The sequence below is a fragment of the Amia ocellicauda genome, chromosome 12 (genome assembly GCF_036373705.1).
Source record: "Amia ocellicauda isolate fAmiCal2 chromosome 12, fAmiCal2.hap1, whole genome shotgun sequence".
NCBI lineage: Eukaryota > Metazoa > Chordata > Actinopteri > Amiiformes > Amiidae > Amia > Amia ocellicauda.
The window spans coordinates 14,110,905-14,138,110 of record NC_089861.1 but is presented as its reverse complement, the minus strand read 5'-3'; the positions used below and the strand labels follow the sequence as shown (position 1 = coordinate 14,138,110).

At 40.2% G+C, this 27,206-nt stretch overlaps 1 protein-coding gene across 5 annotated transcripts in view; it reads right to left on the bottom strand.

The window, feature by feature from the left end:
- Positions 1–7,393: 7,393 nt before the first annotated feature.
- Positions 7,394–27,206, bottom strand: part of gab1 (GRB2-associated binding protein 1) — an 80,281-nt gene continuing 60,468 nt past the window's right edge. Inside the window, exons 3-12 of one of the 5 annotated variants that reach the window (XM_066718406.1) lie at positions 24,206–24,419; positions 23,794–23,883; positions 22,098–22,729; positions 19,624–19,718; positions 17,439–17,736; positions 15,050–15,139; positions 12,095–12,188; positions 10,566–10,641; positions 9,816–9,944; positions 7,394–9,411 (exon numbers count right to left, since the gene is read on the bottom strand). In XM_066718406.1, the coding sequence (XP_066574503.1) occupies positions 9,253–9,411; positions 9,816–9,944; positions 10,566–10,641; positions 12,095–12,188; positions 15,050–15,139; positions 17,439–17,736; positions 19,624–19,718; positions 22,098–22,729; positions 23,794–23,883; positions 24,206–24,419 (1,877 nt within the window). In that variant the 3' untranslated portion in view covers positions 7,394–9,252. Of the gene's footprint in view, positions 9,412–9,815; positions 9,945–10,565; positions 10,642–11,555; positions 11,680–12,094; positions 12,189–15,049; positions 15,140–17,438; positions 17,737–19,623; positions 19,719–22,097; positions 22,730–23,793; positions 23,884–24,205; positions 24,420–27,206 lie in introns of all 5 variants that reach the window. The other 4 variants (XM_066718405.1, XM_066718409.1, XM_066718408.1 and 1 more) reach the window with 4 other exon arrangements.

Here is a 27,206-nt window from a genome sequence, read left to right as displayed (position 1 = left end):
AACCGGGCTCAACTCCCCAGCATCGCGAGGTTTCGCCGCAACCGCCACTCGGCGTGGGAGTCTCGCGAGATGGAGGAACAGAAACGAGATCATAACAGGCCAGGAAGGTGGTTTTTGTTTTTAAGACACAAAGCGAAAGAAAGAAAATGAATGAGACATAGGAAGAAATGATCATTGTCTATATTAACAATGCATTCCCCACTTTTTTTTTCCATGAAACTGCTGAAATTATGCATCATAACATTTTTTCATATATGAATTTTAGTATAAAAGCAGGATGTTTTAGATCTACTGGTTCTGTTTGCTTTTCAAATATAGTTTAAAACGCTTGGTTTTTGTAGCAATTGCACCATTAATAATAATACTTTTGAAAGAAACCTCTGAAAATCGTTATATCTGTTAATTCAATTCATATTCAAAAGTGTTGTCACATTATTTTGAATGAAACATTTAGACAAGCACCTTAATTGTGAAAAGTAAAGACACTATTGATAACATTTAAAAGTTCATGGTCCAGTCACTAATATACTGTATATTCCCATATTTGCACAAAGTAAGTACTTTTTAAATCATACATATCAAGGCTACAATGATTATTCAATAAAATGACTGAAATAACTAGGATAGTTTGTTTGGTCAAATTGCAAATTTAAGATATTTTAAATCAGAAATGTGTAATGGAACATTTTACATTACATTATTTACTTTTAAATGAGCACTGAAATTGAGTGACATACCATAAGTAACACACTGTAAAGATATATCTATGTCATTATGCAACCTAACCAGAACCCCAGCCATAGCCAAAGCCGAAAACCTGTCTATAACCCCATTCATCTATAAATCTAGTCCAAGCCTTTAAACCAAAATGCATTTTTTAATTTATATTAATTTAATTAATAATAACTTACATAAGCAAAAGGTACAATTGAGCAGTATGTACATTTAAAAATTGAGCAGTATGTAAAAAAAGGGACACCTGGGCTGTGAAATTGTTTTTTCTTTATTGTAGGAGACATATTTGTGTATTTGGTGCTAATCTGATTTAGTGAGTGTGTACAGTAGATTCTGTGTGCTCATTTGTTTTTTAAGCAGGTACAATATTATAGTTTGCCATTCTATTAGAAATAATAAACTACATTGTTTACATATTTTAGTTTTTATTAATTACCAAGTATATTTATAGTATTAGAAAGATCACAATTTTGAGATTTAAGCAATCAAGTAAATTCAGTAGGTTTTATACAGTCTGCCTTTGATGCTGGTGTCTTTGATGATGAAGCTGGGATAAAAATTAGGACACCTACATCAAAGACAGTGAGGAGTCTATGTGGACTCCTCACTTTCTCCATCCAAACAATGTGGGGAAGCAATAAAAAAGGCAAACACAATGCTAGGGTATATTGTCAAAAGTGTAGAATTGAGAACAAGGGCAGTAATGTTCAGACTGTACAATGTACTTGTTAGAGCTCATCTGGATACTGTGGGCAGTTCTGGGCTCCACACTTCAAGAAAGATATCGCTGCTCTAGAGGCAGTTCAGGGGAGAGCAACCAGACTTATTCCAGGTCTGAAGGGAATGTCCTACTGAGAGACTGAGGACCTGAACCTTTTCACCCTGGAACAGAGGAGACTACGTGGGGACTTGATCCAAGTCTTCAAAATCATGAAAGGCATCGACCACATCAAACCAGAGGAGCTTTTCCAGATCAGCAGGGACACACGCACCCGGGGACACAAATGGAAATTGGAAGACAGAAAACAGGAGACACTTCTTCACACAGAGAGTCGTCACAATCTGGAACAAACTGCCAAGCGATGTGGTTGAAAGTTTGGGAACATTTAAAAATAGACTGGATAGTATCCTTGGATCACTTAGTTATTAATGGACACCAAACGAGCACGATGGGTCGAATGGCCTCCTCTCGTTTGTAAACTTTCTTATGTTCTTATTAGATTAAAAAAATGTCCAGAAATTCCCACACAAAAATTGTGATTTGGGCATAGCTACACACTTAATAACTTATAGTTAACCCCCCAAAACACAACCCTAAACCTAAAGAAATTGGAACTTGAACCCTAGCCCAACAAAGATTTAATACAAGTGCAATATTTAGCTTAAATACTGTATTCACACTTGTATTCTGAATCAAAACCTTGACCCACCCACAAATCCCAAACTACTAAATTGCATTTTAATTTAAAAATAGTAGAAAAGTGGCTTCTAACAATAAATTAAACCATGATAGGGGTTCACGGGTAGGTCGAAGTTTTTATTTGAAAACTACCTGAATGTACAAAATACTTAATTCCCATCATTATTAAACCTAACCTTAATCTCATTCAAACATTAGACCTAGACCTGAAAGGGGAACCAGACTCACATTTCCCCAAAGGGTAAAAGTTTACATAGGTTAAGTTAAAGTTTAAGTTTCATCTTAACAGTTAATGTTGTGTTCATTTGACTTTTGTGCAGTTTGCTGAGAAATCTAAACTAATTCCACCATTGATTTCACATTTCAAACACATACGTACGAAACTATGAAGAAGCCAGGAAAAGTATACATCGAACTACTCTACTGACATTTAGAGAACTCATTCAAATGATTATTCTCCTGGGTTCCTTAATGTAGTGTCCTGCAGTCGTATCTCCAATGTCTGGGGGCTCCTAGACAATCGTGGAACACTGTAAATAAAGCAACAATACAAAACAATACAAATATCGATAAGGACATTGTAGGAAGTTGAACATGACATTTAATCATGCATGAGATTTTTTTCAGAGAATTCCACTTTTCCAACTGGGGAGTTGGCTGCGGTGGCAAATTTGTTGCTAACGGTCAAGCGCCATGGTGCGTGGGCTAGTGGCCGTTCCCTGGCAGCTATTGTAACGGCACGCTGTCAACTTTGGCTGTCTCAGGCGAGGCGAGTCCCGGACGCAGACAGGACCCGGTTGATGCATGCCTCCGTTTCTCCTGGGTTCACATTTGGACCATATGTGGAGGACATGCTGGCACACTCCCTCCAGGAGAGGGAGCAATCGCTACAGCTAGCCAGAGTATACCCCCAAGCAGCACCTCTGGGTCAGGCCCGGACACAACCTACAGGGCCTAGACAGCCAGCCCCCAGGCAGCAGCAGCCCTGCCCTCCTGCTGAACTGCACCAGCACCTCACTAACAGGCAGGGGCCTACCCAGACAAGAGGACAGGTAGCGGCGCCGCGGCCCTGAGGCATTCCAGCAGCCTCGGCCCACCCATACACCCCCCAGCAACTCTCCATTTGGCAGCTCCGCTCCCAGGACTCCTGGTGCTCCAAATTATAACAGTTGGCTACTCCCTACAGTTCCAGACCCGTCCACCCCTCTTCAGAGGCGTGGTGTGGACGCGAGTGAGGGACCCATTGGAGATTTTGACATGAAGCACCACACACTACACTGTCTTGGAGAAAAGAGTGATCTGCGAAGTGCCCCTTCTGGAGCAGCACGAGGGATTCTATTCCCCATACTTCACAGTTGATCTGAAGTACCTGAATCGCCACCTCAAGATGTTGTGCTTCAAGATGCTCACCCTGCGTGCCATGTCTCAGGCTATCAAATGCAGAGACTGGTTCACCTTGGTGGATTTGAAAGATGTGTACTTTCACATCCCCATTGCGCAGGCGCACAGGAAGTTCCTCTGCTTCACCTTCGAAGGCCAAGGGTACAAGTTTGCTGTTCTCCCATTCGGCCTGTCTTTTCTCTAAGTGCATGGACACTGTGTTGGCCCCCTGGGGATTGACACGCTAGCCCATACGTGGCCTCTATGCATTCCCACTGTTCTCCTGGTGATTCTGGAGAAGATCAGACAGGAACAAGTGATAGTTCTGCTGGTAGCACCTCACTGACAGACTGTGGTTTGCAGGCCTGGTCTCCCTCTTGAATGGAGAGCCTTGGTAAATATTCAGTCAGCTGGAGAGTGTCTGCATTTAAACATGGAGGATTTAATGAGGTTTGCTGTGCTGATACACTGATACACCGTGTCCTTCCATCCTTCGTATTCTGCACTGCATAGTGAATACTTTGCTTTAGTTATAATTGCATTGGGCAAATGAGAGCATGCAGACCAGAGCTGGGCTTTTAACCACTGATGTATTGCAAGAAGAGAGGTTCCCCACCTGCTTGTTTCACCTCATATAGGGGTAAGAGGAGCTGCAAAAAACAACAGGACAGCTAGTTGGATCTGATAAGATTAAAACAAACAACAAAAAAATCTGCATGGTAAAATGACAAGGATCGACCCTCTTCCCTACTCCATTTGCATTTTATGGGATTGTAATAAGCTTTACATTTGACAATTAGGCCTATACAGTGAGGGAAATAAGTATTTCACCCCTTCGACTTAGTACTTGGTGGCAAAAGCCTTGTTGGCAATCACAGAGGTCAGACGTTTCTTGTAGTTGGCCACCAGGTTTGCACACATCTCAGGAGGGATTTTGTCCCACTCCTCTTTGCAGATCCTCTCCAAGTCATTAAGGTTTTGAGGCTGATGTTTGGCAACTCGAACCTTCAGCTCCCTCCACAGATTTTCTATGGGATTAAGGTCTGGAGACTGGCTAGACCACTCCAGGACCTTAATGTGCTTCTTCTTGAGCCACTCCTTTGTTGCCTTGGCTGTGTGTTTTGGGTCATTGTCATGCTGGAATACCCATCCACGACCCATTTTCAATGCCCTGGCTGAGGGAATGAGGTTCTCACCCAAGATTTGACGGTACATGGCCCCGTCCATCGTCCCTTTGATGCGGTGCAGTTGTCCTGTCCCCTTAGCAGAAAAACACCCCCAAAGCATAATGTTTCCACCTCCATGTTTGACGGTGGGGATGGTGTTCTTGGGGTCATTCCTCCTCCTCCAAACACGGCGAGTTGAGTTGATGCCAAAGAGCTCGATTTTGGTCTCATCTGACCACAACACTTTCACCCAGTTCTCCTCTGAATCATTCAGATGTTCATTGGCAAACTTCAGACGGGCCTGTACATGTGCTTTCTTGAGCAGGGGACCTTGCGGGTGCTGCAGGATTTCAGTCCTTCACGGCGTAGTGTGTTACCAATTGTTTTCTTGGTGACTATGGTCCCAGCTGCCTTGAGATCATTAACAAGATCCTCCCGTGTAGTTCTGGGCTGATTCCTCACCGTTCTCATGATCATTGAAACTCCACGAGGTGAGATCTTGCATGGAGCCCCAGACTGAGGGAGACTGACAGTTATTTTGTGTTTCTTCCATTTGCGAATAATCGCACCAACTGTTGTCACCTTCTCAACAAGCTGCTTGGCGATGGTCTTGTAGCCCATTCCAGCCTTGTGTAGGTCTACAATCTTGTCCCTGACATCCTTGGACAGCTCTTTGGTCTTGGCCATGGTGGAGAGTTTGGAATCTGATTGATTGATTGCTTCTGTGGACAGGTGTCTTTTATACAGGTAACGAGCTGAGATTAGGAGCACTCCCTTTAAGAGAGTGCTCCTAATCTCAGCTCGTTACCTGTATAAAAGACACCTGGGAGCCAGAAATCTTGCTGATTGATAGGGGATCAAATACTTATTTCCCTCATTAACATGCAAATCAATTTGTAACTTTTTTGAAATGCATTTTTCTGGATTTTTTTGTTGTTATTCTGTCTCTCACTTAAAATACAACTACCATTAAAATTATAGACTGATCATTTCTTTGTCTGTGGGCAAACGTACAAAATCAGCAGGGGATCAAATACTTTTTTCCCCTCACTGTAATTTGAGTGTGAAACCATTTACAGTCCTTTATTTATGGAAGCCATTGCCCTATCTCCCTTAGCGTGTTTTATGCTTTCACTCTCGAGGACCACAGCATTGTTGGGGGTTTGTCAGAATTAATTAGCAATCCTGCTTCTCTCTGCCTTACTCACCTCTTCCCAAATGTCAGAATACCATGTTATATGTGAATATAAGCGTTTTAAAAAAGGATGGAGAGAACATCACCTTAAATCCATGATGGTGCACAATAACTACAATCTTCTTCACAAAAAACAAAACATTGATGTAAGAAGTAAGATTCACAAGCCCAACCCTCTCTTCCCATCAGAATGAGGGCCTACCTCTCGTTTCCACTGTGGAGAGGGGGTGGGAGAATGCTTGACACCATTAGAAAGCAGAGTTTCCACTTACACGTGATATAAAACACACGGCTAACACTTGATATTAAACCGAAATACACGTTTTAAGGGCACCAAAAGCTTAAGAGGTTAAACCATCAGCTATTAAATTGGAAATAAAAATTACCAAAAAAATCCATTGCCTACAAAAACGATATGCAGTTTGGCAAAACAAGAACAAATGGCAGAAAAAAGTTCCGTAGTTGCTGACTTCATGAGATTTAAGAGGAACTGGTATTACTATAATCTACCACACTGGAATAAGTGTTTTTAACTGTTCTGTTCAGCACTTTGCTAATATAAACTTGTCAAAAAATTATTTATTTCTACAACTGGAGTAATGGAGTTAAATAATTAGGCTTTTATTAAGATATTATTTTAATTGAAATCTATCAAAACGTGAAACTAAATAGGGCTTTGTTACATAAATATGCACTTTCAATGACTGCTTTATGAATATATAAGCACATCAGCCTTGCAAATTACAAACATCATTGCCAGGACTAACTGTCAACGAATAGTGACAGTCAGTACAGACTGCTCTGGTCTACATCGTCTGAGAGATGCTTTTCTGTCGTTCTACTCTGGCAATCACTCCCATTAATGCAAATCATATCAGAGGGAAGACAAAAGTTTTAGTTCTGATGTAGCAATGAGGGATGGTTATCGCTACTGAATTTATAGACAGGAGAAGAATCGCACAGTAGAGTTTTAAACTAAATGTATTTTTATTTTAGATCCTTAAGGGTGAACTGAACCTGATCGGTTTCCACTTTGGCATCAATTGGGTTTATCTCAGCCATAAAAAAAAGACTCTTGCCTTTGCTTTGGGTGGGAATTCCACCATTCTTTAAGACTGGTCCAAATAAAAAACACGGTTTGTTGCCTTGATTCGTTTACTGGGCATGAAGGGAAAACAAAGCTCAGGTGTGTTAGTGCAAGCCTGATTTTGGTGAGCACTAAGTCTCAACTATGGATTCTTAAGAGGTTTTTTGCCACCTTAAATTACCTGTTTGGGAGGTTTGGATCCTTTTCAAAGTGCTGTTTAGACTGGCATCAGCGTGAATAAGCCCTCTCTTTATTTCCAACTTCATATTAATGTCTCAGCCCTAAGCCATCTTCTTGAGGATCCCAGAATCCCTTTAGGGTTCATTACCTAGAGCATGCAACTGAAACATGAATGAAAAAGGATGATACATTCAAATACATCCTACATAAAATAAATTAATTGGTCTCTGTGACGTTTATAATGCATACCGGTCTGGTTTATTTAGTTCACTTTAAAATGTACATTTGTCTTTTGATTGATTTTTTAAAAAAAGATACAAAGCCTCAAGATTTAGTTTGTCATGTAACAAGTAACTTCTGCAGAAGAGGAGGGAAATTAAGTCATCGGGACATAAAACGTCAGGTCAGCGTAGGCACACCTTTTGTACGGGTACATGCTGGAATAGGAAAGCAAATATGTACAGGTGAGCTAAGAGTATCTGGACAAAGCAGAACATATGCTTTGTGTCTTCTACATTTAAGTACGGAGAGGTTAGTAAAGCTAGTACATTTACAAACAGTAAGATTCATAAGTACTTTAAGAGTTTAGGCATAAGGTCAAATATTTTGTCTTATTTACAGCAGAATATCAAGTCATCTACATAAGGCAGTCCCAAGAAAAAGAAAATGTGGAAAGCAATAAAAAAAAAAAACAATAAATTACAACAATCTAATAAAAGAGACGTTAATGTTGAACAAGCTATCTAGTTAAAGGAATGAAGAATAAAACAAATTCCTGATGCACAAATAAAAACTGGCACTAGTCAAAAAAGGCATCTTTAACAGCAAATTTGTTTTCTTAAGTATTATTAAACAGTTTACAGATCATCACAAAACTTTAAATTTATCAGTAGTGAGTGGACAGCAGGACCACTACTTTTACAAGATGAACACCTGACTACTTTTATTAAAAAATAAATTATAAATGGATAGCTGTATTAGTATTTATGAGTACCTGATTTCTTTTTTTTTTTCCTTTAGAGAGTTTGTTACCTTGCATAACTAACAGAAAGCTTGCAAACTTCCCATTAAAAAGCTGTCACAGTTATCAATTCCACTATTTTCATATCATAAAGCTGACATGACCACCTCAGTAGGTGCAGGACTCTATCCCGCAGAATCCGCACTTTAGCGTTCACACAGTAGATATTCAATACACGCGAAGGACACTTTAATGAATATACATAACACTTTTTACACAGACTAATGTACTTGCATTTATGTCTTAGCAAATGTAACATAATGCTAAAGAACAAGTTTTTTTTTTTTCTTTTTTTTTTCAGTTTTCAGTTTTCAAGCCAAACTGCAGATTTATAAGATACAGAAAAACCCCTGGAAATTTAAAACAAACATCTGGAAGCGACCTAATGGAGTTACATGGTTAAAATAATTTAAAACCAGATATAACTTGGTGGGCGAGAGTTTATCAGAAACGGAAAATGGTCTATTTTGTTGACTTTTTTAAATTTGAATATGACCCTTACACAAGAGATTGTGACTAAAGAAAGTGAAAAAACGTTCCACAACAAATGTGAAAAGATACGGTGTGCCTGTGAGTGTATTTGTATGTGAAAGCTATGATCTTAAGAAAACAAAGAACATTTTATTGAGCTGATGGGACTGTGTGATTAGAGGGGGAATCAACAAAAATAACAAGAGAAGAAATGCAATAAAGTGTTCACTGGTCCAAGACTGTCCAGCTGTATCCATGTATTCTCAGGCTCCAGACAGACTAAGCAGGTAGATTTCCCCTACATGTCATAACGTGCCATACAGAGGGCTCAGCTGAAATGTGTTGCGTTTAAAATGCTGAAGAAGGGCACTGGGTTCAGACAGCCGGCATTGTAAACAAAATGCTGAAATTCATTTGTATTTATTTTCCTTTTTCTTAGTCTCTCACTGACAGGACTTCAATTATTAGTGTTGCTTTCAGCCTCTTTTTCACAGGGGCTGTTTTTTTTTTGTGGCAGCGTCAGTGTTTAGTCAATATCCCGCCGTGATGGTTGTGGGGTCTCGAAGGGGGGGGGGGGGCGGCGGGCGTCACGTGGGCTCACTTGGTGCCTTTCGAAGGCGTTTCGGACTCTGTAGATTGCCTGCCGTCATTCCAGGCCTCCCGCGTGTTTTTCAGTGCTTGTGTTCTCTGCTGGTCGACCACCACATAATCCACGCGCTCGTCTGAGGCCGTGCTGCCCGTCCCGTTGCTTTTCTTCTGCAGGACGTGGAAATAAAAGCAAGAACACACTTTCATTGACTTGCTTGAGTTCTGTCATTATTATTACTTGTATATAGAATATATGACTTCGGCCAAGTTCAACCTGTGCTGTTTTTTAGTAATATATGATAGACCCGCCTTCATAGCGGACATCTTTGACTTTATTACCTTCATGAAGAACCAAAAGTGGACTTTGTAATGGAGAGGGTTTCTGATATCCTAACCGCATTGTGAGGTACTAAAACCCACCTCAGTCGTCAAAATCCTTGATTTTGGCAGAAATTTGTATTTACTGTGCTCTGGATAATGGTAGGAGTTTTTCAGCCCTAATAATCACATGCAAAAGGCTCCAAAGAGCAGTAAGTAAACTCTGCCAGGCAGTGCTCTGCGTCTCGGCATACCTTCCGTGGCGGTGTTGATTTTCCAGGGTCCAAGTCCAGGTCTAAGTATTCCACTTGCTTGTCACCTTTTGGCTTCACCATTGGACTACTGCCACCATCTGCGTTCATCTGAGCCCCGAGCTTCATGTTCTAGAAGTCGGAAAAAAATTCGGTCTTGTACAGCATTCTCAGCTTAGTGATGTGAGCAGGGAACATCAATGGAAGGGTAGGACAGTTATACTTGTTTTTGGTTTAAACACGAAGCCAGAATAAGAAAAACAGAAGGATATGAGAAAGCAACAGCATGCACTGATCAGCAAACAAAAACAAAGTATTCCCACTGAACTAAAGCTTTTTCTCGATCTATCACGTGCCAATGAGTTTGCACTGAGCTGCCCTCCCACACAGGGAATACCCAATTCCCTTTCACTCTTACACACACAGACTGGAGACAGATTTCACTCACTTGCCCTAATTCTTGGGTGTTTTGCACAGTAACTGAACCCTACGCTTAGAGAACAGAAGTCAGCTTTGTTCTGGGCTATCGGAGGCCGAGCAGATGACTGCATAACATTGCGGCCAATCGGCTCCTTTCCTCTTTCCTCTCCAACCAAATGAGAATTTCCAGGGAACGCATGGCACTCCACATGGAAAGGCAAGAACCAATAGCGATCAGGGAGATGCCAGAAGTAACACCAGAGCCCAATGCTTTTTTGGACAATGACCAACTGCTGCCTCCTCACTGCTCTTCTAAGACTCATCGCACCTCACCTCCTCAATCGTGTCAAGGTCTGAAACCTCCCGCTTAACAGGGGTAATGGGGACAGTGCAGTAGAAGGACTCTTCTCTACAGAGCAAAGAGAGGAAGAAAATGGGGGCAATCAGAAAAGAACGGAAGGGAAACAGAACAAAGGGGAAAGAGGAGCGACAATAAGATGAGGAAAAAAATAAAACTGAACTAGAAAAAAAGGCAGTAGAAAATTAATGGGTGTCCAGGTGGAGGAGGGGTGATTCTGTTCAAGAGAAAGCATACAGAGACTGATAAACATGGACCACTTTCATTGTCACCACACCCAAAAAACAGGCTTTCTGTAATGCCAATTGAAAAAAGCACAACCTTAAAAGACCTTAAAGACAGGAATATTTGTGGAATTAGAGCCAATTTGGTGAAGATGTTTATCATGTAAATATGGATATTTAGATGCTGATCAGTTAACAGAAGGATTTATGGATGACAAGAAAAGGGTCCTTCATTTCAGGGTAAAAACATGATTTCAAAAAAATAAAGAGGTTAAGAGATGGAATGCAAAAGGAAGAATGAAGGAGAAGCAGATTCCAGTGGATTTCCGAGGGAGAGAATAGCAGGAAAGCTAAATAAAACAACCAACCAACCAACCAACCAACAAACAAACAAAAAAATGAAAATGAGAGTCCTTCAGGCCTGTCCTTTAGTCCTGCCTATCTGAGGATGTACGGTTTAAAGGTTCTCAACTGCATCGCACACTACAGGGTGTCTTACTGGAGGCCTGGAAACTGTTCTGCATCGGGAAATACATCTCAGTCCCTGACACGTGCTACAACTCGCCGCGATGTTCGGAAACCGAGCAGGGACAAAGACACATACCGACACAAACACTGTCAACGGGAAACAGAGCAGCAGAGATTTATAAGCAATTCAAGCAGAAGGAAAGAATGTGTTGACTACAGTGGCACAGGAAAGAATCAAAGAGAAACAGTAGTTATGGAGCTGGGTTTACATACTGGTTCGTCTGCAGACATGCTAGAGTTCATGGCTACATAATTTTCATCACTGTCCTGGGAGTCAGTGCTGGAGGCAGTGCTTTGCACCGAGGGTGGTCTCGGAGGCATGGGGAACCTGGAGGGACTGATTAGCAGGACAGGTTTTTCAGACAGTGTTTAATGCACAGACATTCACCTGTAACACCACATTTAAGCTGTACAGTGATATACAGTATTGTTCATAAATGGAACCACCTCAATTCATAGTTGTAGACGAAAGTAGTGACACATAATTTAAAACTATGTTATTCAGTAAATTATCTAGGTTTAATACATTTCATTTTACAAACTATACTTATTTATCAGCGATATATTTTTTAAATGCTGTAAAGATTCCAGTTAAACAATAATCTCTGGATGGTTTTAAGAATTTACCAATTATAACCAAACTGATAAGTCGAAACTTTGGGTAATGTCATTTTCTGCCCACAGGTTACCCAATTTCAGATCCTATCTAAGCAAGGTGGAGGCTTCACAGAAGAATGGAGAAAGATACTTACTCCCTGGCAAAAGACCTGGTCACAGGAGATCGTACTGGAGCTGGCAGTTCATCCCACTCAGGAAGGGGTTTGATCTCCAGGGGTGCTGGCTTAGCTGGGAACAGAAGAAGCGGTCTGTTACTGTAGGGTGGGCTTTCTGTGCTTGCTTATTAGCACAATACATATATGAGACCATGCAATCATATATTTAGAAGTTGTCAGGTTAATAATAATAAATAAACCTTTTCAGTACTATCAATTTTCTACAATGGAAGCATATAATGACCGGTCATACTAAAATTAAGCAATATTTCCTCTTAAACTGGAGCACCGTCCAAAATGACCTGAATTAAGGAATGTGATAAAAAGCACACAGAATAAATTAGGTCCACCCACAGTGTAAAGTACCATTTTACCGAATTCCTTTGTGGCGGCACAGGTACAGTCACGGTACAGTATCTGTCTCAAACTAGGAAAACCTTTCTTTCTGTCAATGTGCATTTTGGCTTTCCGATTCTCCCTCACCAATAACTTAATCTGTGTATGGACTGATGTATTCCAAACCAGTTGACTGTGTTTGACCAGCACAACCCAGCTTTATTCTGATGTGTGGAGAGGACGGACAATAACACACCTGGATGTCATTTTAAATCCAATGCAATTTGGAGGAGCTTTCAACTATCAACAGAAAATGGACACTGAAATGGACAAGGAGGCCAAATAAAGGACTCTAAGATGGCCACTATTGATATGAAAAAAGACAAGAAAAAGGCATAATAGCTGACACATGGTAAAATCTTATACACATTTGTTCATTCACAGTTAAACATGTTCCCAGACATATTTAGTGCCTGCGATCCATTTCTAGTTATGCTACTGGCAGAACACAAAGTGCATAAGCTCAATAGCTTCTCAAACTCATGCACAAGCAGCTTGGATTCAATCAAAAATATCTCAATGATGCCTCTGTCCAAAGCCAATTGTGCAAGAGTTTAAAACAATCTAGTTTGTTTACTTTTGTTTAATTATTGTTTAAAAAGCAGCTAAACATGGAGAGCAAAATATATCGGACTGTGGCTTAAACCCAGTTGGCCTGACAACAATCCAGCCAATGTATTACGTCTGTATGCAATGTCTGTATTGTCTAGGCTCTTTGTTATTAGTTTCAAATTGTTCACTTGCATATTATTGGAAATATTAACTGTTAGGTAATTAAAGTACACATCAGTTAATTGCCAACAAAGTGCAATCATATTTATAAACATGAGATTATAAATGTATTATTGAATAAAGTTAGGAAGGAGAAGATTCACAGTATTATTCAGGAAAACTGAGGTAAACAGTTCTTGAAACTGACTTTGTGAAAACCAACAGCTGACAGGTTTACTACAAATCACTCAGGCCAGAACAAAATAGGATTAAATGAAGAAAGAATGACAAATACAAGATCTGATTTGATTACGTGGTTAAGTAGCATATCTTCAACAAGATTATTCAAATTCTATAATAAAAAGGACCATGAGTAGCCCGTGGCATACCTCCGCTGTCCAGCAGGTGTCAGTATATGTTAAGTTTTAAGGGTTGTGTTCAGATGCAAAATTGAGAGACTACAAAACAGTAACTATCTGTTATTGAGACAGCTATGAACAATAAGAGTGGAGTGATGGGGTTTTCATCGTCTGGAGTGCTTCTGTGCGTCAAAATAGACTGTAACTGAAGTGTTATACTTAGAAGTAATAAAAGTATGCCATCCTGCCTAATAAGAAAACCATTGCTAACTAATATCAATACCTCACACAGAACTGTAACTTGCTATTTATCAGAATTTTTGCAGCAAGAATACATTGACTGGAGCACAACTGGGGCTCTGAATTACCTACTTATTCTAGTTTATGTTGCAATAAAGACATATCTTATCTTGAGCTACAAAAACTCTACAAATGGTGCATTATTATTTTTTCTATCACACTTTGAGTGGAACAAGCAGCTGAGTTACTGCAAGCACTAACATGCCCTCTGAACCGTTTCTGCAGTATACATTTCTTCACATCAAATGTTGTACCAAGGAGCATTTGGCATTGTGTTTAAGGTTTAGCAGTATAATTAAGACTCTCAGACAGAAAATGATGCAGGTTCAAAGGCTGCTAACAGACCTGGATTACTGTTTGTTACTGACAGTGCAAAAGTAACCTCAATATTGGGCTGTGTGTGTACTGTAATCTTTATAGAGCAGTGAGGCCATTGCATCTCTAAGGTGAGTGGACAAACTTTCTTATACCAAGGTGATTATGGAGCTAAACAAATCTCACAAATCTTGATCAGTGCTTTTAAATCGATACAAAATACAAAAATCTGTAGCAAATAAACATTATACTCTGTGTGCAAAGCTGAAATTTCTGTGTATTAGGGGTCACAAACTCAGTCCCTGGAGGGCCACAGTGTTTTCCGTTTTTCATTTAAACTGGAGCTTTCAATTGACCGACTAATTCCAGTTCATGTATCAATTAGACCTATAATATTGCTTTAAAGTCTTCTACAGTTGATGGCTTCAAATATTACTTTGATGCAAATTATGTTACACTACCTGTAACAGAATGTGCAACCTTTTTGTAAAATATGAAACTCATCCAATTAATCAGCTCATCAAACCAATTAAGGAACTGGGATGGAACACAAACCGGAGGACATGGCAGCCCATCAAGAGTTGAGCTTGAGATGCTATACATCATAAATATCAAGTATAAGTATTTTCATGATATAGATCTTCCCAAACTCAGGTCAGAAAAAGAGGTCAATACATATATCAAAGACAATCATACAAACAGTGGGTTAAGATCATTAACTGAAAAACAAATGACTTCCAGTATAATACAGAGAGTTTAATGCATGCTTGAGGTTTAATTGAGTTTAAGCCATTGGCACACAGACATGAGAACTGAAATGTCCTGTAGGAACAGAGCTCTTTGTAGTACGTACCCTTACGTCGTCTTGGGAATTCACCTACGGTTTGAGAATCAGTTCGCTCTAAACCAATCGGTTTAGTTCTTAATGTTTTAGGGCTCTGACCTGATTGGTAAAAGAAGACTTTCTTGTTATAATATTTTTGGGAACACACAATCGTCACTCTGAAGCCCCCTCCCTGTGCAAGAACAGACAATGCAGTATTATGCTAAGCTGGTTATTTCCACCACAGCTTGCCCTGCGCATCGCCCATGCTGGCTCCTCAGCTGGCCACAAGCTCGCAGCATGCATACGCTTTATTCCATGCAACAGGAGGTCTGGACAGTAAAGGATTAGCAAACAAAACATGTTGTGCCCCCCCAAAAAAGGGTCGAATTTCAAAAGAAGGAGAAAAGAAAAGAAAACTTGCATTGAAGGGATTGAAATATTTAAAACAAATTGACATATAAAGAACAAGGAAAAACCTCAGCCAGATCTCAGCCTGTTAATTTAGTTTTTAAAAGCCGGCATTTTTTATTACAGAATAAAAATAAATCGCCCCCCCACCACAAAAAAGAATACATAAATAAAACAGCACACAGACAATGCCCCTTGCGTGTCTGTGTGCCCATTTCAATGCATCCCACTTTACAGAAAACAGACAGGAAGGAATGAAGAAAGCCACCTTTTACCAAACGGAGCCACCCGCCATTCACCCCCAACACATCTACAGCGCTGGCTAGCAGGACATCGTCAACAGGACTAAGCAAGAAAAGGCAGCAGAGACAGGAATCTGCAATCCCCCCACCCCCCATCACAGAACAGCAAATCAACAAACAAGCTCAAACGCCCATGACTTTCAAAACTCAACACAAGCAGCTTTCTGTAGCCTCAGACACAGAAAACACACAGCCAGAGAGCTGATTCCTGACAGAGGTTAAGAGGAAGAGACCTCCAGCTAGATATTATATGAAGTGAAATGGAGAGAAATAACATAGAAATTAAGGTTTCATAAACAAGGACATTATTCGGTGCCTGTCCCATGGTTATAAAATGTCCAACTGTACAATGACTATGTTTTTTTTATTCTGCTATTGTTGTAGAACTTCTTAATGTTCACCAGTCACGTCACACCAAAATCAGATGTCTAAAATGTGTTAAAATGTGTAAAAACAACAATTTTCTCACCTGCCATTCCAACAGATACAAAGGTATCATTACACTGCCAGGATGTTATGTGGTAAAATTAGGCAGTTACTGATAATTCAATATTTCAACATAAGTACATTTTAAATATTTATTCTAATAGAAAACATTCTGCACAACGCAAATTTGATGTTCAAAACATGCACGTCCTTTTGTGGCGTTAAGTTTAAAATGAGTGTATATAGGGATGATTTTGAAACTATTTTGAGCTATGTGACTAAAGAGGGGCTCAAAAATAAATTGCATTACCAAAGAACTCATAGAAATGTCATAATCCTAATACAACTTTTATTGAATTCACCTGACCTACCTCACATCCTTGGTAAAGATCGATGCATTTTATAAAGTGTCAAAGGGGAGAAAAAAAAGATTTATTCTCATATCCAGGAATTCCTGCGAGCGCTTCACGTGGGCTTCAGGCAATCTTTGGTCATCGCAGCTGCAGTTGCATTTCAGGACATTGGCACACCGTTCAAATTCTTCTTTCCATCCTCTGTCCTAGTTTCTGGGTGTTATTGCCCATGATAAAAGCTTAACATGCTTCAGCAAAATCTCCTTATGTCTTATCAATGAGCCCTTTGACTGGAGAGAACGGAGACAGGAGTTTATGGTTTCAAAGTCACCGAGGGAGGCCTCTTTTGGACAGAGCTGGGGTCACAATTGCACCACACTGATACAGACTTCCCCGTGTGAAGCCAGCAACCAACACCAAATCCTTTTACACTTGTAGTTTCATGTCAGTGTCAGCAAAAACGTTGTCAATACAAAATGGAAGCACTACAGCAGCTAACATACTAGAGATTTTTTTTTTTTATTGAAGTAAAAAGCACTAAAAAATAGTGGACTAATAAATCTAATATTAGCTTCTATCATTTTTAAGTTAGACACTGTCAAGCTCTTCAGTTACACTTGTTTTTTCTTATTCTCCACAGTATTTATGCATTATATGAACCCTTTGAAGCCTCTGTGATGCCTTTTCATTTGTTTCCTAATCATGAAGCTGTTAAGAGTTCATAAACATGGGCAGGCACTTGGAAACAGAACAAGACAGACACTTGGAAAAGTCAGGGGAAAAAAGAAGGAAAAAAGACTGATGCAGTGAGTCTTAAATTTTAGAAATGTACAAACAAGGCCAGCCACATACACGCGCACAGGTTCTCACAGACGTGATCGAGCAACTCCTCACTTTCGAGTCCTCAGCATTCGAGTCCACACTCACCTTTGCGGTCCGGTTTGAGGTTGCGGTCGACCGGGGGAGGCTGGCATTCGGTGAGAACGGGCCTTCTGGGAGGGGTCTTGGGACTGGAGCGAAAGCCCATATGTGCTGGTGGGGGGACCTGCTTCCCCAGGGATGGGAATTCCATGCCCGGCGTCATGGGCACATAGTTGGGCTCTTGGATTGGCTCAGAGAGGCTGCCAGGTGGGTGGTGGGAGGGGGAGTTGGCGTTCATGTGCACATAGTTCTCATCCATCTCCTCAGTCGACGTGCTGACCACCGGCATCATACCTTTGTTTCTCTGTTTTAAAATAACGGGAGTCAAAAGGGTTGTAACTCCATCCTAAAATCAGGGCAAGGTTCTTCCTCCACGTAAATAAGGCAGAATTATCAATTTCCTATCCTAGCTTTGTGTAACACCAAAAGGAAATTAATCCTATATGATCATTACCGGTATACAGATGTGCTGAATGCACATCCCCCCTTTAATAACAATCAATAATTTAACACATATAGCTATTAAATTTCTGATTGCTCCCCCTCACTCTGAAAAGTGCTTTTCGTTACCGTTATGTTTGAACATGCTCAACCATTTCATGCTTGACGTTTATTTCAAATCCTTGCATAACAGAAATCTTCATATTACATAATACAGTGAAATACACTATCTATGGCATGGTGTACTGTCTATTTTAGAGTGTGTCCCACGATATAAAATCTGCGTGGACACAAGTAATCGGGGACATTAATCAGGACACAAAAATGTTGTTTCGCCAGATGTGTCTGTACATATTTGAAGGACAAAAAGTAAATGCAAAAAAAGAAGACTTCAGTGAGCTTGTTTTCATTTCTGCCAAATGAAGAAGACAGGTTGGATTGGAACAAACTGACGTGCCAATGACCGATCCACATTTTGAGATTAAATCGAGTTCAGTCATCTGTAGTGACTGCTTAGAATGCAGCGCAGATGAATACTGTGCAGTTGCCAGGAACAACAAAAGGCCTACCAGTACAAAGTGTTTCCCTTTGTGAAAATGGCATATAGGTTTCTGTACAATTAAATATATTTAGCTATCCATATTATATTTATTCCTGTTATTAAAAAAATAAAAATCCATAATGATAATGATTATTGCTTGCCCTGGTAGGACATATTGGATTTTAATGAAATCAGCGGACGGGCACAGGCACAAACAGTAGAAAGGGAACCCAAATACCTAACCAATAATGTGGAGGATCTGCTCAAAGAGCTTTGGCAGTGGAGTATGAATCACTACAGCTTCCATCTCTTCCAGCTGCCCTCTGTTCCTCTTTCATAAACCCAGAGAGCGTTAGTGTAGTGGAACAACATGTTTCGACTGATAATATAACAGACAGGCAATGATGACCCCTGACCCCGTGGTCTCCGCATTCCAACGGAGAATAACGGCCGTCAGTCAGTTGTCTGATGCCAAGTTTCAGATTCTTCAAACAATACTTCATTTAAGAGCCGTTCAGAATAGCAGACTGTTTGTTCATCGCTGCTGCTGAAGTTTTCTACGCATATTCAAATATGTGTGCGCGTGTGCCCCCACGTGTATATTTTTGTTCGTTTACAACCAATGTTAAATAACAATAGAAAATTATATATTTCCTGCATTAAATGACAGGCCTTAATAGGAGTGCCTATCATATCTGATCATTCTTCTCATGTGAATACTTATGGTAGACTCTACAGGCCGTGGTTATGCTGGTTTCCCGTGCTCTTGTACGAACTATACAAACCCTGCTGCTGTCAGTCGATGACATGAATGTGTACATTTTCTCTACATTTGTATGGCTGTTCCACTGATAAAATAAAGTATATAGTATATTAATATATACTTCCTGGTATGTTTTTATTTTTATATTTTGTATGTAATTTGGATTACAATAAAATGTGATGGCTAAAGGTACATTTGTTCCTTATTTATATGCTGGATTTCTGTGTATACATGTCTGTATCCTGAAAATATTTGATAAAACAAAATCTACAATGACTAAATGAGTGTTAGTCTTTGGTATTAAACTGAACTCAAACTTTTCAAAATCATAAAATCATGTTACCAATCTTTGGGAATTCAGAAACATTTCAAAAGCAGTGGGGGGAAATAAACAACTATATTTACTTTAAGGAAACTCATTTATAAAGCATTCCAGGTTAACTTACTAGATAACTATTGAAGCTTTCATTTAGCTCGAGTGAACTGCTTCTGTCTGTAGGAAATGACCTGGGGATGTCATAGCAATCTTGAGAGCCATAATCTGCAAAATACAACGAGAGACAAGATAAATATTACAATGGAGGTTATCGAGATTCAACTTCAGGATAAAATAAACAGTGACAGAATCCAAATTCAAAAGACACTTAAATATTTTCAATCTTTGATATAATCACTTGCTAAGAATATATACAAATAATTCACAATGCAACCCTTGCACTGCATCCCATTCTGCAGTGTTAGGAGTATACTGTACAATATGGAAAGTGGTGGTTGTGTTTTGGAGTAAAAGGATCAGCAATAAAAACAACAATAATACATTGATGCTGCAGCTGGTTTCTTGACTCAAAACACTTTCTTGTAGGCACCCATCAGATGGCTGTTCAGTTTCCAGCATAATTGTAGGCTTTTAATTGCAGTCATTAAGCATTCATCACAACACATTGAGAATTTAGTGAGACACTGGAAGTCACAGGAAGAGGATCACAAGGGAGGCTTGTTCTTAGTGAATCCCTTGGCACAATCAGGCATACATTTAGCCCTGGCCGTTTAAACCAATCAGAACGGCACCATTACAGAACTTGGCCACAGACTTTTTTTTTTTTTCCTCTTTCTTTTTTATAAAGACATGCATTTCAGTTAAACTGCCTAGGCACATGCGTGATTGTGACTGCAAGTGTGGGGGGGAAGTTTTCACATCATGTTTAAAATGAGCACGTGAGCCAAAAGGCATAGATGCAAAACCAAGAATTTGTTTTACCAATTCAATTTATAATAATTCAAGAAAGGTCGAGAAAGTGAATCTGATTCTCAGCAGATCTTTTGTGTTGTTAGTATGCTCAATTTGGTTATTGTTTCCAGCCATTATCAGAGAGAAAGAAGCACAATAAGATTCACCTCCTTAAATGACTCAATTGCATGGAATCAAGGCTGACATTTTATCAACACACACACACACTCAAAAGCAGCCATTTCAATCACAACAGCTCGCTTTTAACCTGGATTCCATCTGAAGCCTACAATCTTGTGGTTTGAAATAATGATGAATCATCCAAACCCTCTCACTTTTACGGACTCCTAATGTAGCTCAATCTAGCAATTACACAGATGATAATAATAGACATTGGACCGTGTATTCAAGTGTTTTCAGTACGGATGCTTATTACAGTACACTGTGTAAACTACCTACATTTGAAAAGCTGAGAATTTGTTTCCAGTTCCAAGGAGATGACAGATACGATGTGTACAAGATAATGTATACCAATGATTTTCTTATGTGAAAAACTACAAACATATGCTGTAAATAGATGTCTTCAGTATGTAGGGGAAATGGTATTCACTTTTCATTAATATAATCTCTATCAACAACTAAATAGTTGATATCCAGGTAAAGAATTTATGTTCTGAAATGTAAGGATTACTACTCACAACAGAAATAATGGTATAATGAACCTTTGACAAAGGGATATAATTTGAATTGCTAATTGATAATATATCTCTCTCTCTCCCTCTCCTGAAGTCCTGTTTTTTTTCCCCTATGAGTGACCACTAGAAGGCGTTTCCCCCCTCAAAAAAAACAATAATATTGGATTTACAGCTCAGTATAGTGCTTTATCTCTCTGATAATTCAGCTTAGAACATCTGTACTAACGACTACTCTCATTAGAGATCCTTCCTAAAGCAATTTAAAATAGTTTCTGCATCAGACCCTTTTCCTTTAGTTAACTCAATAAAGAAAATGTGTCAGACCACGACAGTGCCTGCTTACATACGTCATGTTCTTATAGGTTCTTATACACATACTTCCTGAGATAAGAAGATTACCTTGCCTAACTTCCTCGTTCACACGTAAGTTTCAGACGGTGTAAAGCAATAGAAGGGAGCAAACCCCCCTGAAGGCAAGACAGGGTTTTCGATTAAGGTAATAAAGGAGATGAAACCAGTCCTTTGGCGATCACACTTGATAAATGGAACCAGGCTAATAAAACTAATTCAATAAAAAAAATCATATTAAATCATAATACCTTTCCTACAATCTCAGCTTCTATAATGGCTTATTTAAACTCGCATTGTTCTGGCTCTCTGAATGTGAATGCAGCCTGTATCACTGCCAGGCTCATGTACAATGCCGATTTTGTCTTCTGTTTAAGATGCTTTATTCTAGTCCCTGAGAATCCATACACTTTTGTAAATGTTCTTTTGTTTAAATAAACCTTATTTGCTTCTGCCATGAACGCTTACACCATCACATTGATTCTCTCCGCAGATTAGCATCTCTTTAGGGCACACTTTCATTACGGCAACAGAAGAGCTGGCTTCACGTGCCAGGGAGTTTTGGGTTTGAGTTTTTGTTTTCCTAAGGGTAGCTAATTACCCACAATGCTTTTGGTGAGAGGCTGTGCTAAGTAACGCTCATACTGACCTTTCCACAGGCGCGAGGAGTCCACAGTGGCGATGGTGTTGCTACGGAGGGCCTTGTTTCCGGTGCTGGTGGGAACACAGTAGTTATTGTCCGTTTCAGACACCGATCGGGGGACGGCGTACGTATCTGTAGGGGAGCGTTCTGGGGGGGCAGCCTGGGAGGGTTTCGGTGGGCGGGGAGGGGGTACGTCCGGTAGGGAGGAAGCCTGTCCCACCGTGGCCCCATCAGGGCAAGCTGTCCTGGGGATCTGATAAGTGGAGGCCCCGCCCGGAGTGGGGGGAATGTCATAGCTGCTAATCGACACCTGCCGCATCTGCGTCTCCATGGAGGACTTGCGAGAGGGCGTGTTGAAGACGTACAGGTCTCCCCCAGAGTCGGCCTCCTGCACCTGGGGCGAGGAGGCGGTCTTGGGCAGGAGCACAGTGTCCTGGGAATAGCTGCGAGGAAGGCTGTAGAGGCTCGACTCCACGGAGAGGGAGGCGGCGCGGGGGGGCGGCGAGTCGTAAATGCCGGCCTGCTGGGGGAAGAAGCCGTTGACGGAGGTGTGTTTCGAGGCAGAGGACCTGTGCGAGGTGAGGTTTTCGTTGCAGTCCGTCTCCGAGGAGGTGGACTTGGAGGAATCTGCATGAGGCCTGAGCAACCCAGCACAAGAGGGGAAAAAAAAAAAAAGATTAAATCTCCTGAGAGCACACGTACACTTAATTCAGAAACAGTGGAAAGTGCTGTATTTAGTAGTAGCAGGTGGCTAAAATCTATCAAATCAAATAAAAATCACGGCAACTGTTAAAAACAAAACGGCAAAAAAAAAACATCACGTCATTCCTGTTACATTCTCTGGCATGTGCATTTATGCAATACAAGTGAGTTTTACAACATTAGAAAACTGAAAACGAATCAACAGTTGTTACAACAACAATTCAATAAAGTTGGGTTTTAAAAGCAGAAAAACAAGACTGGAATATGGATCACTTTTGACCTCAGTCCAGCATTTATGAGAAATAAAATCAGTCGGATGGAACAGGTCGTTTTACACCACTGAACTGATTTACTGCTGCCTGTAAAGTGGAAAATACTATAGTGTAAAAAAAACTACATAATTAGGTTGGACTGGGCCACAAGGGGGACAGCAAAAACCTTAACACATACAAAAAATATCAAGGTTGTACTAAAAGAAAGTTTAACACCTGTCATACGTTTTGTAATAAACATCAATCCATACAAAACCAAGCTACGTATAGCGAGATCAGTAAATGTTAAGCATGAGAAATTATAATTTTCAAAATCCAGCAAAATTAAAATAAAACAATCAAGCACAAATAAATACATATATAAATCAATCTATAAATCCAAAAAAGTCAACTAGTATTTCCAAACCTTTTCTTTTAGCAAACCTGGACTCAAACTGAATACAAAATAAATGACTGAAATGAAGAAAAATGCCTGCCAAATGTAAAGTACAGCCTCGTTACTCATTTGATGTGCAAAAACTTTAAAGCTAAGAACTGCTTAAGGAGAAGCTTCACCTAGCCTAACTAATGTAATGTAACTGGCACTGAGTTTCACTGAGAATGCCACACATTTTGTAAGACGTGCGATGGGGGGGGTTGTTAATGTTCGTGCAGTGCTGGGAGGTGGGGGGGCACGCAGGGACAGTTGTTGCTTGTGTGTTAAGCCACACTTTTCCAGCACCACTCACACGCTGGCCAGGGGAGCTTTTTTGCTTTCGCACTCTTCAAGCAGCAAGTACTCTTCATCCCCCTCTTCTGTGGCGAAAGACGATGCCAGACTAGTGTGCAGACACAGGAGACATTGGGGGAAATGACTACGGTGAAGACACTCATCCCAGAGGGGACAGAACGGATTCAATATATATAAAACATTATAAGACAATAGACATTTTAAGTGTGGAAAATGAATTGTATGTTCTTCCAAATAATGTCATATGCACATCAAGTTATTGTTTTTTTTTTTGGGAGGGATGTTTAAAAGACTGTGAATGTTTACCAGGACTTGGCCCTTGAATTTCACTATTCTCCCTTGATAATGCAGACAATGACACAGGCTGTGTAGAGGCTAAGTGAAGGGAAGGCTCTGGGTCAAGTTCTCACCTAGCGGGTTCAGGCTTCTTGCTCTCACAGTTGGACAGCCACAGGTAGTCCTGAGGATCTTCCTGACTGGATGAGGACTCCAGGTGACGGATGCTGACAGGCTGGTAGGGGGGCGGTACATTATTGATCGGCGAGGGGCCCATGGGGGCTAGACTGGGGTGCAGTGGCACATCCATAGCTACGCTGTTAGATGGGTTTGAGGGCTTGACTGAATCTTAGAAAGAGGGAGGGAGACAAAGAAACCAACCAATTAGACTCAGTTAAGCGCTGATTAGAAAGCATTCAATTTTCAAGGATCTAACACAAAGACACAAAGAACAAAAGGAAAGCATTTGTCCATTCCAACATTGCACTGCATTGTCCTCCTGTTGAGCAATGGATACTTTGCGAAACATGATCCTCACAAAGTAGGACAAAGGGGCTAATATATCCAACTTGTCTTCACACCTTGGATACATGTCAGCCAAATGAACCACAATCATCCCAACATTTATATGTCAGGTGTAAAACTGTAAATCTGTCTCATGCAAGCAGTCAAACTCTTCTCCCACAGTAGAGAGTACAGAACGTAGCTCAAGCAAGGCTGCAGACGAGTGCTTCCAGAGTTGCTGGTTTTGCTTGCCATCTGTGGTCTCCCACCATGCAATACTGCAGCACTTGCTGAGGTGTCACAGACTCTTTTAATTAAAAACCTGGCTCTGCAACAAGCTGGTCGTAGAGGACACCTGCCAAACCTTTAAAGGAATGCAACACAAACACGCTGGCCTGTCTTCGTTTTTTTTCATGTCTAACCTCACACAAATCTGTTTTCTGGTAATCCAAAGTTTCATGCGCATACCAATGTTAGCATCAATCAGCATACATCGTTCATTTTCTCATTACTGTTAGAACATTAGCAAAGGCATTTCTGGCATTTCAACTGTGTATCCAGTTAATAAATTGCGACAAACTCTATAAACCCTATTGCGAGGGCCTGCTGCTGCTTTTGTCATTTCATTTACCTAGCAATGTATGGCTTCATAAAATATCAAGTTCATTTCATAAAGTGCCTTTAAAACAATATCTGAAAGTGCTGCACAACTTTCAGCCTCTATGACCCAATTCCAGATTTGTCAATAATACTTTCTATAAGCAAGCTATGATATTCAGTCTGACATCTGTGCCACAGAGCTTGCTTCATTCTATATCTTTTTTAAAGTGTTCATTATTTTCTTTTCAGAAACCAATTAATCCCACACAGCGTTTCCTCAAGGCCTCGTATTTATTTTAATTCCAGGTCTGTTGTGCAGTGCTGTCTATTCAGCTCTCATTCCCAGAGCGCGTTCTGTACAATGACTGTGACTCACTCCAGCAGCACTACACATCTCAAGGATAGGCAGCGAGGCAGGCAGGCCAGTCTCTGTTCACATGTTTTGTGCCTGAATGCTGATTCACTCTTGCAGTGGGAAAATCCCCTTTTCTAATTCACCTTCACCACCTACACTCTCGCTGGGGCTAAAGAACCCTTTTTTTTTTTTAAATACTCTTGCTAAGTTCCATCTTTATCAAAACTGGCTTGACATTAACAGAGCTCGTGCTGGTCTGCATGGGGGTGGGAAGTGGGCTGCAGATTCTAATTATACTCTAGCTTTTCCAACATTTGTATTAGGGTCTTCTTACTGGCAATTGAAAAACTATCAGGGATACTCTGGAGGCTTCGCTATGACTAAAACAAATAAGGAGTGCCGCAAATTATTGGAATTAATATTTCCCCCTCTTCTTTACATTTTGGTGAAGTTTATTTATTTTGTGTATGTGTGTGTGTGAGAGAGAGAGAGTTGAAATAAGACAATTCAAGTGCAATTAAGGTTTCAATTAAGAGCTCAGCTGGGGGGGAAACCAGCAGACACAGGGGGCAGGACCAGGGTTAGAGACCACTACTTTAAAGGCTGATGAATTTTAAATCCACCTTATTTACTTAACTAAAGTATTGAGGATAACTTGTCAAATCAGCTGTTGCATCCAGGAACACTTATTTTACTATGTATAAGTTAATATGCAAAGTGCAATTGTTTCATCACTTGAAATCCTTCAGGATGGGGTTCCTAAATGACTGCTTCTGGATCCCTGTATGGAGCCCAAAACTCCATTATGAGTTTTGTTCTTGGCTTTATGTTTATGTTGCTGCCTGTAGTTATTAAAGTTGTTTACTTTTTAATAATGAAACACATTCTGGTAAAACAGACATGTTTAATCTTTTGAAGATGACAGGCAGAGAGGAGAGAGGACGGTATATTTCCAGAAAGTACTGCGATTATACCACAATTCAATTCTACAATTAGCAAATTAAGGGGGGCAACAAAATAAAGGGCCTTCATCCTAAAAAATCCTAAGAAAACAACCGCCCAAAAAACACTATTACAGAACTAATAGGAGCGCTGTTCAAATGTACAGCAAAAACAGAGGTAGAATTTTTTTGTTGTTGTTTGTTTTTTCCCCCAAAAAAGCACAAGCAAATTCAAATTCATTCTGCGACAACTAATCCATTTATCCCACTCCTAGTTTTTTACTGAACAAAGTTGTCTCTCACAGATGAAAAATAAAGGTAAAATTAGGGGCATACTTATGAACAAAGCTTTATTGTAGAGCCTGTTAAAAGACAACAGATTTAAACGTGAAGGTCTTTCTCAATGGCTGCTGACAGGCACTGTAGGTTTGAAATGTCATCTTGGCGACATTGCTACTGCATTGAAAATGTAGTCTAGCAGATACTTAGACCTAAATATAACAAAATATATTTACTTTTCCTATGAAAACATTTGCCGGATTCACAAGCCATGTGAAACCGCAATTCAGTTTCTCCCAGGGGGAAAGGAGAATCCAGGATTTTAATATGTCTGTCAGTGACCTGCATGTTAGGATATACAATACCCTGCGCTCTCCCATCTCAGGACACTTTTTTATTGCCTTTCATTTTTAATGAAGATAATCTCTCATGATATGAGAAAATAAAAATAAAAAT